Source organism: Parambassis ranga, chromosome 10, assembly GCF_900634625.1.
Source record: "Parambassis ranga chromosome 10, fParRan2.1, whole genome shotgun sequence".
Taxonomy (NCBI): Eukaryota; Metazoa; Chordata; class Actinopteri; family Ambassidae; genus Parambassis; species Parambassis ranga.
In genome coordinates, this window is record NC_041031.1 from 23,914,691 (window position 1) to 23,930,319 (window position 15,629).

The 15,629-nt window shown below is 52.5% G+C and overlaps 1 protein-coding gene across 1 annotated transcript in view; it reads left to right on the top strand.

Moving 5' to 3' along the window:
- The window catches only part of LOC114443081 (transcription factor COE3-like), a 79,091-nt gene that overhangs the window by 22,569 nt on the left and 40,893 nt on the right, over positions 1–15,629 (top strand). Inside the window, exon 6 of the mRNA XM_028416984.1 lies at positions 3,939–4,007. Within this exon, the coding sequence (XP_028272785.1) occupies positions 3,939–4,007 (69 nt within the window). The remainder of the gene's footprint in view (positions 1–3,938; positions 4,008–15,629) is intronic.

The window sequence follows — 15,629 nt, forward strand, 5'->3', positions numbered from 1 at the left end:
GTTTCCATTCACTAATGAGTGAGGCTGCCTCACTGTTTCCATCTCTCTCCACCACCTCCGTCCCCGCTGAGGTCGTCTTTATGGGCGTCCCTGTTGGTTTGTCTGCCTGCATCGAGCTTGCCAGGCTGCACCTTTGGGTGCAGCACCTGGATCGGTGCGTGCAGGTGGACGAGCCGCCCGGTGGCCTCCCGTGAGATTAGTAAAGGTTCAGATTAGCAGAGCAGGACCCGCCCTGTTTGTTGAGGGGTTCACCAGGAAGTCTGGGATTAAAATCATACTTTTAAAAGGCGGTCCAGAGATCAAACGGTCCTCTAATTGACGGATATTTGTTGATATTCTGAAAGCAGTGAGTGATTTAATAAAAGAAGACTTAATTCTGATTAATGCAGTCTTTGACATTCAGTTTAGACCTGAGAAGAAACGGCTGTGGAGTTATATTCTCAGTAGCATTAACTATGAAACATCATCTCCTGACAGCTGGCGTTATTGATTACTTACAGACGTACCTTTAACAGCCAGCTGGAGGTGAGAAGGACCGCTGGTCGTTTTTATGTCTGACAACACAAACACCATGGAGATGTTCCAGGGAGCTGGCTGAGCTAACAACGAGCTAAAGGCTAAAAAATAATATCATGACCAGAATGTTCAAATTATTTTATTCTGACTCCAACAAATGAATCTAACAGCAGCAGTACAGGCGTGGCCCAGCAGGTCCGCCACAGTCTGCGGTCCCCTGAAGTTCTGGTGTGTTTCCGGGCCCTGTACGGCACTGTCCCCTCCTCAGATTCTCGGGCTGCAGATGTTTTGCAGACATCAGTAAATGTGAACGTCTTCCTGAGAGGATCAGCGGCGGCTGAAGGACGGGCCGTGCTGCTCGCTCAGAGCCGAGCTTCGTTGGAGGCTGGGTCGGGTGGAGTTCTGCACGTTAACGTGAGAAGCGGCCCGTTACAGATGTTACACACACGGCTGCTGGACAGGCTGTGGGTTTAAAGAAGACATGATCACATGATTGTTCTGTGGCTGCCTTCTCCTGGCTCACACAAACAGGAAGTGCAGCCATGTTTCTGGGCGCCTGGGACTACGTGCCCCACATTAACCATTCTTAAATGGAACTCTGCTGCTTTCCAAAATCACAGAGCAGGCACGGCGGCGGCGGCCAGGTTGGCGCGGCAGCGATGCCAGCGGGGTCCCCGAGGCTCGGCGGTTCCGAGCCCATCGCCTGGCTGCCACCTCGCTGGCTGCCAGGCTCCGGGCGATGCTGAGGAAAAACCTGCTGCCGCGCTCGCAGAGGCGGCACTGGCTGCCGGTCGGTGGGTGGGAGCCAATCAGCAGGCCTGGCTGCTGCGTGGTGTTCCAGGCCTTCGGGTAATTACAACACTTGCCCTTTGAAAGCGAGCCCTGCTCTGCCGGCCCGGCCTGCTCGCTGTTATCTGGACGCTGTGATCCGCCGCGCCGTCCTCAGGGAGCCTTTGAATGACTCTGGGTTTCTGGTGTGTGTGTGTGATAGCGGAGCGCCGACATGCCCGGACAAACCTTCTCTTTGTGCCTGAAGTAGATTCCACTTGTGGCGGCGTCTGAAGTGGCTGCTGAGCGGCGAGGAGGAGCAGCCAGCGGTAATGATGCTTGTGTGGCCCGGCCGAGGCTCGCCGGCCAAACTGGCTCCTGTGGCTGGACTATTTTTGGGGCCTGACGTGTGTGTGTTGGTGTTTACAGCGACCTGAGTAGCCTCTCTGCTGCAGCATCCAGGGACAAACTCTCCGCCAAATGAGTGACAGCGGCAGCAACACACACACAGTTTGTTTTATTTTTGCCAGTTTCCAGCGACACACACACACACACACTCACACTCTCATGGCTTCACACCCCTCTCAGGTCTGTGTGTGTTGTTTCTCTCAGTCATTAGCCGGCCGCGGTGTTAGCCTGTTTGCGGCCCGGGGGGAAACGTCATTAAGGCGATATTGTGGACGCTCAGCCAAGGTTTGTTTTCGTCTTTGGAAAGGGGCCCCGGGTCCCTGGAGGGGCCCCGGCAGTGCTCCTGGGGTCCAGTTTGTTTATAACACTTCTTTGGCAGTTTGGAGGAGGTTGTCACCACAGCAGCACCAGTGGGTTTCCAATGCTAATTGGTCTCCTGGAACTTTCACTAATGGTTCCAAGTAGCTGGGGGAATAAATTATTGTGGCGCGTTCTATGGCAACAGTCACACGTACACATGCACACAGAGACAGAGAGACAGCGGGGACACAAACACGGCGCTTACTTTATGATTTCTCTGTACTTAGAGATCAAACGGCGTGATAAATGATTTATAAAGCGTCTCATTTGGCATTCGCAGCCTCGATTTGACGCTTGTTTGTCAAATGGCAATTTGATTCAGGACAGCATGGGGCGAGTGCAGGCGCGTAATTGGACGTCGCGGGTCATATGCAATATGATTAATTTTTAAGAATTACCGGAAGATATGTTAATGACTCACACAGAGGGAGGAGGTGAGGGCTCGTTGTGCAGAGCGGCTCCTCACAGCGCCGCACGCTCACACTGTTATTGATTACTATTGATGAAGCATCGCTGATCAGATCAATTTTGAGAAATGTTGGCGTCTCGTTGGAGGCTGAAGGATGCGTCCTGTGGGGCTGAGCGTGTCTTTAGAACCAGTTTAATGTCTCAGCGGCGAGGAGAGGAGCTGTCTGGGTTCCTGCAGTGGAACCACACAGAGACCTGTTTGTGGTTCCTCAGTGTCGTAGGCTCGACTGGGCTCAGAAGATGATGTAGTCAATCAATAGATCAACATCTCTCCACCTGTGGCCTGATGATGCAGAACCTTACGTGGTCCTGTCCTGCTCCTCGTTATGAGCTCAGACTTTGACCAATCAGAATCCTCCCCTGCAGGAGGATCAATGGAGGGCGATCCTGACGCTCCGTGAAGGTGCAGCCTGCTCCTGCAGTGGAAACACGCCTCACGAGCTCCTCTGCACGCCGCCTGATGTTTGGCTGTTTCCGCTGATTTCTGTGTCTGCGCTCTGATTGGTGGGACATGCAGCCTGAGAGGAACGCCTGCAGGCGCTGCTCAGGGCAGTAAAACACTTCAGTCTCCACTGCTCGTTTTCCTGGCAAGAAAAATTAGGATCAATGTTCTGCTAAGAAATCCATCTGATCAGTTTGATTATCTGACTGTGATGAATGAATCCTGTCGGCGCCGCGGTGCGTTCACTGACAGCTCCAGCCGTCACTCAGCACACTTCCTGTAAGTGTCTGACGGATATTAATTTGCTGCATTCAGCCTGCTGCTGTTCAGACATGGCACACTGACCCACACCGCCTCATCAGGCTCCACCCGCCCCGCGGGGCTGAGGTGGAGACCCGGCGCTCCTGCCGGATGCCTCCACAGACCGCTCCAGCTCCAGTTAGAGCGGGAGTCGCCGGACGTTTCGCCCTCTGGCTACCTGGACGGCTGTTTGGCGAGCGGCCGTCTGGTTGGCTGGCTGGTTGTCAGGGCCGACGGGATGGGAGGGGGGTGGGGGTCGCTGTGGGGTGAGGTGGGTGGGTGGGTGGGTGGGGGTTCACAGCGGTGCCTCCATCGCTGGGTGTCGTCCAACTGTTTGTGACCTTGGCTTGGACCCCACCCAACACTGACACTGTGTGTGTGTGTCTGTGTGTGTGTGTCTGTGTGTGTCCTTGTGTGTGTGTTTGTGTGTGTGTGTGTGTGTCTGTGTGTTTGTGTCTGTGTGTGTGTCTCTGTGTGTCCTTGTGTGTGTGTCTGTGTGTGTCTGTGTGTGTGAGCTGAAAGCAGGCTGAGGTTTTTCACAATAAAAGCATCGGCTCACTTCACAACAGATTGACTTGTTCATGTTGGTGCAAACATCAGATTTGATCAGACTTGATTTGGTTGTGTAGCATTTGTGCGATGTTGTGTTAACTCTTTGTGTTGTCTCCTCTCACAGTCGGTGTTGCGACAAGAAGAGCTGTGGAAATCGTAATGAGACGCCCTCTGACCCCGTCATCATCGACAGGTAGGACCTGGTGTGTGTGTGTGTGTGTGTGTGTGTGTGTGTGTGTGTGTGTGTGTGTGTGTGCACTGGTGTCAGTGGGAGTGTTGCGGTGAATGTTGTTGCTGAACGCTCGCTGTCTGCTGCCAGTGAACGCAGCACCGTGCTAACGGGATCACACACACTGCGTGTGTCTCTCCCTCTGACTGCTGTCATTCAGCGTGCAGTGTGTTTGTGTGGAGGTGTGTGTGAGCTCGGATGGTTTGTTGTCCTGGAGCAGTGTGTTCCTGATGACCCCTGGTCCTTGAACGCACCGCGTCTTTGAGCGGTGCTGGTGCTGCAGAGGTTCCACAGTGTGTGTGTACAGGGTGGAGAAGCTGGAGCTTCCTGTCTGCATCCAGCCGCCTCCGCGGTGTGACTTCTTTGTCTCTTCCTCTCCTGTTTTCTGGCGTCTCACTTCTTTCTCACCTCTCTCTTCCGACAAGAGACGCCGCCGCGTGAATCGTTTAATCAACACCACAAGCAAACTACTGTTTACGTGCGGCGCCGTGCGCGCTCTGCCTGCGGGCCTCACAGCTTTGCACGTTTAGCTGGGTAAAACTGTGCGTTTGGTGGTATGAAGAGGTTGTTGCTGAATTCTGCTGCCTTCACGTCATTCAGTCATAAAGTCTGAATATCAACATCATCAGCATCATGATCCTGTATCACTGACGCCGCGCTCAGCCTCGCCAGCTAATCCCTCCGCGTCCTTGGAGTTGAGGCTGTCCGTCACAATGCCCAGCTGTGGTTGGTCGAGTGGCAGTGATGGGGGGGGGGTCAGTATCAAGTCCATGTTGGCTCGTTAGAGAGGCCTTGGACCACTGCCAGGACACACACACACACACACACAGGTGATACACACTGGACGCACATCTATAGGAGCAAACATACAGTACACACATGTTCATACATGCTCACACACACACCCTCTCACCTCAGGCTGTGTGTGTGTGTGTTTGATGGGTGTTTTTAGAGGTTTTGTCACCTCTCTGTGTGTTCTGTCACACATGAGATGGACTCAGTACACCAACGCCACACAAGGCATTGTGGGTAGTAGAGCCAGGACTTCACAATAAAGGCACAAAAAAAGATTTTCAGACAGTTTGTCTGTCTGTGTGTGTGTCTGTACGTGTGTGAGTGTGTGTGTGTACGTGTGTGAGTGTGTGTGTGTACGTGTGTGTGTGTGTGTGTGTGTGTGTGTGTGTGTGTGTGAGGGACGTCCAAACCAGCTCTCTGCTGCAGATCATTTGTGGTCCTCGTTGTTTCTCTGCAGCTCGTCCGCTTTAATTAGGACACGGCAGGACACCGATACTAGTCCACTAACCCAGGGAATACACACACACAGACACACACACACACACAGACACACACACACACACACACACAGAGGGGTATTGCAGGCATATTAATGGACACACACACCAACACACTGTCAGTCCTCCTGGTGATTTACTGCAGCTCTGGTTGTTTCTTTGCATTTTAGCGCCTGTTAAGAAATGCTGAGATTTATTACTGTGACCTCCTCACACACATTTCACTTGTCTGTGTGTGTCTGTGTGTGTCTGTGTGTGTGTCTGTGTGTGTCTGTGTGTGTCTGTGTGTGTCTGTGTGTGTCTGTGTGTGTTTGGGGGGGGGGTGTTTTTAGTGACCCATCATGCAAATGATGTGGCTACAGTAAAGCAGTTTAATGTTGAGACTCCACGCCTCGCTGAAGTAAATCAAACGTGTGTGTTTTTATCACGACGTCGCCTCCTTCTCTCTCCTTCTCTCTCCTCGCGCCTCCTTCTCTCCTCACGCCTCCTTCTCTCTCCTCTTGCCTCCTTCTCTCTCCTCTTGCCTCCTTCTCTCTCCTCGCGCCTCCTTCTCTCTCCTCGTGCCTCCTTCTCTCTCCTCACGCCTCCTTCTCTCTCCTCTTGCCTCCTTCTCTCTCCTCGTGCCTCCTTCTCTCTCCTCTTGCCTCCTTCTCTCTCCTTCTCTCTCCTCGCGCCTCCTTCTCTCTCCTCGCGCCTCCTTCTCTCTCCTCTTGCCTCCTTCTCTCTCCTCTTGCCTCCTTCTCTCTCCTCGCGCCTCCTTCTCTCTCCTCGTGCCTCCTTCTCTCTCCTCTTGCCTCCTTCTCTCTCCTCGCGCCTCCTTCTCTCTCCTCGTGCCTCCTTCTCTCTCCTCTTGCCTCCTTCTCTCTCCTCTTGCCTCCTTCTCTCTCCTCTTGCCTCATTCTCTCTCCTCTTGCCTCCTTCTCTCCTCGTGCCTCCTTCTCTCTCCTCACGCCTCCTTCTCTCTCCTTGCGCCTCCTTCTCTCTCCCCTTGCCTCCTTCTCTCTCCTCTTGCCTCCTTCTCTCTCCTCTTGCCTCCTTCTCTCCTCGCGCCTCCTTCTCTCCTCGCGCCTCCTTCTCTCCTCGCGCCTCCTTCTCTCTCCTCGTGCCTCCTTCTCTCTCCTCGCGCCTCCTTCTCTCTCCTCGTGCCTCCTTCTCCTCCCCTGCCTCCTTCTCTCTCCTCGCCCCTCCTTCTCTCTCCTCTCTCTCCTCGCGCCTCCTCTCTCTCCTCGCGCCTCCTTCTCTCTCCTCGTGCCTCCTTCTCTCTCCTCGCGCCTCCTTCTCTCTCCTCGTGCCTCCTTCTCTCTCCTCGCGCCTCCTTCTCTCTCCTCTTGCCCTCCTTCTCTCTCCTCTCGCCTCCCTTCTCTCTCCCTCTGCCTCCTTCTCTCTCCCCTTGCCTCCTTCTCTCTCCTCGCTGCCTCCTTCTCTCTCCTCGCGCCTCCTTCTCTCTCCTCGCGCCCTCCTTCTCTCTCCTCGCGCCTCCTTCTCTCTCCTCGTGCCTCCTTCTCTCTCCTCGCGCCTCCTTCTCTCTCCTCGTGCCTCCTTCTCTCTCCTCGCGCCTCCTTCTCTCTCCTCTTGCCTCCTTCTCTCTCCTCTTGCCTCCTTCTCTCTCCTCGCGCCTCCTTCTCTCTCCCCTTGCCTCCTTCTCTCTCCTCGTGCCTCCTTCTCTCTCCTCGCGCCTCCTTCTCTCCTCGCGCCTCCTTCTCTCCTCGCGCCTCCTTCTCTCTCCTCGTGCCTCCTTCTCTCTCCTCGTGCCTCCTTCTCTCTCCCCTTGCCTCCTTCTCTCTCCTCGCGCCTCCTTCTCTCTCCTTCTCTCTCCTCTTGCCTCCTTCTCTCTCCTCGCGCCTCCTTCTCTCTCCTCGCGCCTCCTTCTCTCTCCTCTTGCCTCCTTCTCTCTCCTCGCGCCTCCTTCTCTCTCCTCGCGCCTCCTTCTCTCTCCTCTTGCCTCCTTCTCTCTCCTTCTCTCTCCTCTTGCCTCCTTCTCTCCTCGCGCCTCCTTCTCTCTCCTCTTGCCTCCTTCTCTCTCCTCTTGCCTCCTTCTCTCTCCTCTTGCCTCCTTCTCTCCTCGCGCCTCCTTCTCTCTCCTCGCGCCTCCTTCTCTCTCCTCTTGCCTCCTTCTCTCCTCGCGCCTCCTTCTCTCTCCTCTTGCCTCCTTCTCTCTCCTCTTGCCTCCTTCTCTCGCCTCCTTCTCTCTCCTCTTGCCTCCTTCTCTCTCCTCGCGCCTCCTTCTCTCCTCTTGCCTCCTTCTCTCTCCTCTTGCCTCCTTCTCTCTCCTCGCGCCTCCTTCTCTCCTCGCGCCTCCTTCTCTCCTCGCGCCTCCTTCTCTCTCCTCTTGCCTCCTTCTCTCTCCTCGCGCCTCCTTCTCTCTCCTCTTGCCTCCTTCTCTCTCCTCTTGCCTCCTTCTCTCCTCGCGCCTCCTTCTCTCCTCGCGCCTCCTTCTCTCTCCTCTTGCCTCCTTCTCTCTCCTCGCGCCTCCTTCTCTCTCCTCTTGCCTCCTTCTCTCTCCTCTTGCCTCCTTCTCTCTCCTCGCGCCTCCTTCTCTCTCCTTCTCTCTCCTCTTGCCTCCTTCTCTCCTCGCGCCTCCTTCAGTGATCACTGTAAACGGTTTTGTCGTCCTGCTCAGCTGCAGCAGAGGATTTCTGTATCTGCTCTCTGACAAACTGGCCCTTTAGCTTCTTTTACCTTTCACACATGAAGCCCACTAACAGGCCTGTGTGTGTGTGTGTGTGTGTGTGTGTGTGTGTGTGTGTGTGTGTGTGTGTGTGTGTGTGTGTGTGTGTGTGTGTGTGAATATAAATGTGCGCTGATGTTCCTCTCAGAGGTCGCTTTGTTTCCTCCGTTTGCCGGTTAATGGCTGAAATCCTGCCGAGGCAGCAGAACGCGGCGCTGACGGATCGCCGTAACACCGCCGTTATTACACGCTAATATTGCAATTAGATGGGTGGCCAAGTTGCCCGAGCGGGGCAATAAATTGCCACAGAGTGTCAGAATGTACGAGGAGGCCTGGCTCTAATTACCCAGAGCGCACCTCTTCACCGCTGCCTCCTCCCTCGTCCTCCTCCGCCGCCTGACCATCACCCTCCTGCTTTAATGGCGGAGCCTTACATGGAGGTCGCGACCCTCCTCATCAGCGCTCGCTCCTATAAGGCCATTTGCAGCTTTGATGTCATCTGCAGAGGGGAGAGTGTAGGGTGATGGAGAGCGACCTTTGACCTCAGCAGCAGTTTCTTGAGAACAAAGAGGGCCCGCCCACACACTGAAGACACGCTCACAGAGCGCCGCCAAGCCGCCAGCAGAGGACCAGTGGCTGCTGGGGGCGTCGGACGCTAACGTTATGCTAACGTTATGCTAACATTATTCATCTAAATAATCTTTAGATAAAGTTGATTGTTTGCCTGCAGCCGCCTCATCAGCCAATGAGAGCGAGCGAGAGCAAGCAGGAAATGTCTGCGATCCCATCCCAGCTGACGACGCCCATCGTCATCCATCTTTGTTTTTTTCTGGCGTCTCTTGTGATTATCGTTCAGATGTGAATGTTGTGAACTTGTGTGTCTGTGTGCGTGCTTCCAGGCTTCTCAGGTGTGATGAGTTCGTATCATCGTGTGTTTTAAATGAGGATAATAAACATGTGGGGGCGCCGTGCTCGGCTCCAGCTGATCCAAATTAAAGCAGGATTTACTGCAGAGTGGAGGCTGAGGAAAAGTTTGTGTGAGGAGAGGAGCGTTTATTCTATCTGCTGTGTGAATTAATCATCATTTGCACAGAGAAACTCCTGCGCAGCATCTTCGTCTGGCAGTTAAGATGCTTTATCGTCTCGTGGGAGCTGAAATGCCAGCGAGGCTGCAGAGAGGCGCGAACAGGGAGGTTTGATTTAGAGCAGCTTCCTGTGTCTCCGTCCCTTTTATTGTGTCCATGTTAAAGCTTTTCAGTCAAGGTTCGTGTTTGTATTAATGCAGCCAGCGGTCAGCAGCAGACGTCAGAGGGACGGCGCTCCTGATGTCTTCATTCAGCCGTGTCAAGTAATCCACTCCTGTCCCTCTTCAGTCTCCGTCGTCCTCCTCCTCTTCCTCCTCCTGTCCCCTCTGCTTCTCCGGCAGAGCTGTGTGTTAGAGGAAGAGGAGAAGCTGCTGTAACCAGCAGCCGGCCCACCTGTTGCCTAAAAAATGATCCTGCAGTCCCTCCCACGGCCTCTGGGGGTGAGTCAGTCCCCTCACACCTCCATGTTGAAACATGTGGAGTGACAGGTGGATGTTGCTCAGACTGTGTGGAGGAGGAAGCTCACAGGGGACGGCCATGTCTGAGACGTTCAGGAGCTTCCTGCTGTACGTCTCCGGTCAGACTCACCTGTGTGTGTGTGTGTGTGTGTGTGTGTGTGTGTGTGGAGGTGTCACTCCACAGGGGGGTGGTGGGTGGGTGGGTTATCTGCCCCTGTGGACCCTTCCCAGCAATCGTGGCGTATTGATTGTGCGAGCGAGGCCCATCGGAGCCGGCCAGATTAAGAGTATGGATTTACAATAAAAGAGGGACATTACTGGGCAGGCGGGGGGGGGGTCGGTCCGAAGGGGGCAGGAGGCTCCTGTGCTCGATGGTCGACACGGTGTTAAAGGCGTTTAATGGCGTTTAATGGTGCTGACATGTGGAGGAGCTGCAGGGGCAATGCATTATGGGTGAAGTGGGATCAGGATGGACGGAGGAGAAGAAGGTCGCATCAAATCCGACAGTTTAGACCCAACTGATGTTGTGGTGCTTCGTGTGGCCAGCAGGACGCTCGGGGGTTAATCCCTGGATTCTTATGTTGTTTCTTTCACTGCCAGTAGGGGGAGACAAACACTCTACACTGTAGCTTTAAATTTAATTCACACAGACACACACTGCTGACGTGCACCCGGTGTGTGTGTGGTGTGTGTGGTTTGTGTGTCCGCGGCGGGCTGTGAAATATAGATGGCGGCTGACGCTGCAGCAGGTGGCCTGATGTTCAGACTGAATTATTCAGCCACACTCCTGCCGCCATGTTTCTGTCACACTGACTCACTCAAACTAAAGTTTGTGTTGATGGGACTGCATTATAACACACACACAGGCAGCCATGCATGTGTGAGTCTGGCTGTGTGTCTGAGGTTGTGTATCTGAGCTTGTGTATCTGATGTTGTGGTCTGAGGTTGTGTATGGCTGTGTGTCTGAGGTTGTGTATCTGATGTTGTGTATGGTTGTGTATCTCAGGTTGTGTACCAGATGTTGTGTATCTCAGGTTGTGGTCAGAGGTTGTGTATGGTTGTGTATCTGAGGGTTGTGTGTCTGAGGTTGTGTATCTCAGGTTGTGTATCCGATGGTTGTGTATCCGATGTTGTGTATGGCTGTGTGTCTGAGGTTGTGTATCTGATATTGTGTATGATTGTGTATCACAGGTTGTGTATCTGATGTGTATGGTTGTGTATCTCAGGATGTGTATCTGATGGTTGTGTATCTCAGGTTGTGTATCTAAGGTTGTGTATCTCATGTTGTGTATCTGAGGTTGTGTGTCTCAGGTTGTGTATGGTTGTGTATCTCAGGTTGTGTATGGTTGTGTATCTCAGGTTGTGTATCTGATGTTGTGTATGGTTGTGTATCTCAGGTTGTGTATCTTAGGTTGTGTATCTTAGGTTGTGTATCTGATGTTGTGTATGGTTGTGTATCTCAGGTTGTGTATCTGATGTTGTGTATGGTTGTGTATCTCAGGTTGTGTATCTAAGGTTGTGTATCTCATGTTGTGTATCTGAGGTTGTGTGTCTCAGGTTGTGTATCTGATGTTGTGTATGGTTGTGTATCTCAGGTTGTGTATCTAAGGTTGTGTATCTCATGTTGTGTATCTGAGGTTGTGTGTCTCAGGTTGTGTATGGTTGTGTATCTCAGGTTGTGTATGGTTGTGTATCTCAGGTTGTGTATCTGATGTTGTGTATGGTTGTGTATCTCAGGTTGTGTATCTGAAGGTTGTTGATGAAGATTCTCAGTCATCCAGGTCATCATACGTAGAGAAGGTTGAAGCAAGGCGTCTGGACTTGTAGAGTTTTCTAGAAGACGTTTCGCTGCTCATCCAAGCAGCTTCATCAGTTCTAACTGTTTGGTGGGAAACATGGTTTATATGTGGTTACAGACCTATGTGGGTGGGTCTGGGTAAAACTTTAAAAAACTTACAAACAATAGCACTAAATGTTTCCATAGTTACCTGTGATGTTCTGGCTGACTGGGCCAGGTGTGTCTAACGACTGGCTAACGACTATGAAACTGCCGGAGGGGGACTGGTTGACAGCCCTTTGTTCTTACTGTGAGTCTGTGCAAACTTCCTGGGAATGGATGGAATCACTGCATTGTATGTGGTAGAAAGATGATGTCTGAGGCCACCACCTCTGTTAAGGGAAGGTTTTTCCAGCTTAACATAGATGCTTCCTTGACTCCTCTTTCATACCACCTTTCCTCCCTGTCTAAAATGTGAACGTTGTTGTCCTCAAAGGAGTGTCCTTTGTCTTTGAGGTGGAGGTGAACAGCTGAGTCTTGTCCTGAGGAGGTGGCTCTCCTGTGCTGAGCCATTCTTCTGTGGAGTGGTTGTTTAGTTTCTCCAATGTACAGATCAGAGCATTCCTCACTGCACTGGACTGCATATATCACATTGCTGTGTTTCTCCCTGGGAGTCTTATCCTTCGGGTGAACCAGTCTCTGTCTCAGTGTTGTCATAGGTTTGAAATGGACCGGGATGTCATGGTTGTTGAAGATCCTGCGGAGTTTCTCTGATACTCCTGACACATATGGAATGGAGATGTTCTTTCTCCGCCTGGTGTTGTCCTTCTTCTTGTTGTTGGGGGGTCTTGTTTTTGTGGCTTTGATGAGTGCCCACTTGGGGTAGCCACAGGTCTGCAGGGCCTTCCTGATGTGGTGTTGCTCCTTCTTCTTCCCCTCTGAGCTGGTGGGTACAGTTTGTGCTCTGTGCTGCAGGGTCCTGATGACTCCCAGTTTGTGTTCCAGTGGGTGGTGTGAATCAAACAACAGGTACTGGTCCGTGTGTGTGGGTTTCCTGTACACTCTTCTCTACATATCTGAGGGTTGTGTATGTGAGGGTTGTGTATCCCAGGTTGTGTGTCTCAGGTTGTGTGTCTCAGGTTTGTTTATCTCAGGTTGTGTGTCTCAGGTTGTGTCTCAGGTCGTGTATCTCAGGTTGTGTGTCTCAGGTTGTGTGTCTCAGGTTTGTTTATCTCAGGTTGTGTGTCTCAGGTTGTGTGTCTCAGGTTTGTTTATCTCAGGTTGTGTGTCTCAGGTTGTGTCTCAGGTCGTGTATCTCAGGTTGTGTGTCTCAGGTTGTGTGTCTCAGGTTGTGTATCTCAGGTTGTGTGTCTCAGGTTGTGTGTCTGAGGGTTTGTACAGTGTGTAGCTTGCAGTCACTTCCTGTGTAGATGTGAAGTGTATCCGACAGCCTCATGAATAATCGAAGTGTCGAACACCAGCTCTGATTGTTTTTGTCGAGCATCACGTCATTGAGCCGTGCTTTCTGTTGTGTGTCTGCGCGCAGCTTCCCAGCATGCCTTTCTGCACACACAGTTAAAGTTTTTGGGCAGAAGCGGAGCCGGAGGTCAGAGGTCGAGTGCGAGTCCTGTTTTTGGAGTCGTGTTTACTTTGTGTGCAGAGAATAGCTGCGAGCAGCGGCGGACAGCTGTTTACAGCTGAGATCCAGTCTGAACCCCGGGGGACGGAGGAGGGTGGAGGAAGGGGGGTCCGTGTCCCTGAGCACCCCCTCAGCCTCCTGCCTCCACCTGTCTGGGTGCCTCCATTAGGCCCTGGTGTGGCCGGGGCCCTGCAGGGGCCCTCAGGGCTGGTCAGGTTTGATGTGATCCAGGGAGAAATGTTCAGTGGCCCGGGGAGCCCACATCCATCGTCCACAGGGGAGAGGTGGGGGTGGCAGGAGGGTGGAGGAAGTCCACCTGCCCTGACGGATGCTGCACGATGATTGTAGAAAATCACAGAAAGAAAATGGAAGAAAAACAAGGCGGAGTCAGGTTTTTAAACCATGATGGTGTGACACGCTGTGTGTGTGTGTGTGTGTGTGTGTCTGTGTGTGTGTGTCTGTGTGTGTGTGTGTGTGTTTCTGTGTGTGTCTGTGTGTGTGTGTGTGTGTGTGCCTGTGTGTCTGTGTTTCTGTGTGTCTGTGTGTGTGTGTGTGTGTGTGTGTGTGTGTTTCTGTGTGTGTCTGTGTGTGTGTTTCTGTGTGTGTGTGTGTGTCTGTGTGTGTGTGTGTGTGTGTCTGTGTGTGTGTGTGTGTGTTTCTGTGTGTGTGTGTGTGTGTGTGTGTGTCTGTGTGTGTTCAGTACCTGCTCTGTGACCCAGCCTGAAACATGCAGAGAGGACCTTCAGGTCAGCAGGTTCTGTGTGCTGTGCTGAGTGTGAGGACAGTCCGGACCCTCATGCAGCATCAGAACCTGCCTCAGACCTTCAGCGCGCCGTCAGCTCCCACTTCCTGTTGACTTGTAATTGGATTGAGGCCTTAAGGCCAAATGTGATTACATCACCGCCTGCAGCTTCGTTAGCCGCCTCGGTGTCAACATCCAGCGGTGCTCAGCTGGAAACACCCCCAACAACCCACCGCTCCCCACCCAGACCCAGGGCGGGGCTCACACCGGGGGATCATGGGAACTTTGGGAACCCCCCCTCCCTCTCTCACCCCTTCCTTCTTCCCTGCACCAAATCCCCTCCCAGCATGCACCTCACCCCCTCCAGGCAGATCACCTTGTTAATCTCAGCTCTCACACACACTCAGGATGTGCATGCAGGGATGAACGTGTACACACACACACACGCCGTGAGTGATGTCAGTAGCCCCGCCCCCTTCCCCTCAGTGTGAGAGAAAAGTTATCGATCTCTGTTCGCTGATCCTCTTGTTGACATCTGACATCAGAGGAGGGCGGGGCGGTAACCTGCTGCTGTAAACACCGCTGCAGTCATCAGCCAATCACAGAGCCTCTTTCCTGTGACTGGACAAACCAGCTGACCACACACACACACACACACTGATCCAGAGTGTTGGAGCGGTGAGGAGGCGTCGGTGCTGTCAGATGAACCCGCTCTGATGAGAAGCTGCTCCTCTCTCTCTGCCACTCATTCTTCAGCTCGCTCGCCCCTCTTCCTCCTGTTAATCACTTGAGTGTTTTTCCCAATTAAGAATGCACTGATAACCTTCCATCACACACACACACACACACAGACACACACACACAGACACACACACACACACACACGGTTTAATCAGGAATATGAGTGCAGTGTGGCTAATTAAGGACGACCATCCATGGGCTCCTGCCTCGCCAGCAGATGTGGGGGAGGGGAGTGTGTGTGTGTCTGTGTGTGTGTGTGTGTGTGTGTGTGTTCTCCATCCAGCAGCAGCCCTGTCAGTCGGTCCTGCTCTGTCTCCACAGTTTTTTGGATCTCAGTTCATATTTAAGTGACTGAACCATCCATGGATCAATCAGGATCCAGGTGGTTTCACATGTGAACATAGTTCTGATGTGTGGTGAGGCAGAGGCTCACAGAGACAGGCTGAGACTAACATTAACATCGTTCTAAATAATGAATTCAACCTTATTTTATTTTTTATGTTCACAGTTTAAAACAAACACGTGAAATTCAATATTTTGACACTTTAACATCAGAACAAATGAAACAAACAACCTGAAGCAGAAGCTCCTGTTTTTCTCTGGATACATAAATAAACAAAGCTGCTGTGTGTCTGTGTGTGTCTGTGTGTGTGTGTGTGTCTGTGTGTGTGTGTGTGTGTGTGTGTGTGTGTGTGTGTGTCTGTGTCTGTGTCTGTGTGTGTGTGTCTGTGTGTGTGTGTCTGTGTGTGTGTGTCTGTGTGTGTCTGTGTCTGTGTGTGTGTCTGTCTGTGTGTGTCTGTCTGTGTGTGTGTGTGTGTGTGTGTGTCTGTGTGTGTCTGTGTGTGTGTCTGTCTGTGTGTGTCTGTCTGTGTGTGTGTGTGTGTGTGTGTGTGTGTGTGTCTGTGTGTGTGTCTGTGTGTGTGTCTGTGTGTGTCTGTGTGTCTGTGTGTGTGTGTGTCTGTGTGTCTGTCTGTCTGTGTGTGTGTGTGTCTGTGTGTGTGTGTCTGTGTGTGTGTGTGTGTGTGTCTGTGTGTGTGTGTCTGTGTGTGTGTGTGTGTGTGTGTCTGTGTGTGTCTGTGTGTCTGTGTGTGTGTGTGTGTGTGTGTGTCTGTGTCTGTGTGTGTGTGTCTGTGTGTGTGTGTCTGTGTGTGTGTGTCTGTGTGTGTCTGTGTCTGTGTGTGTGT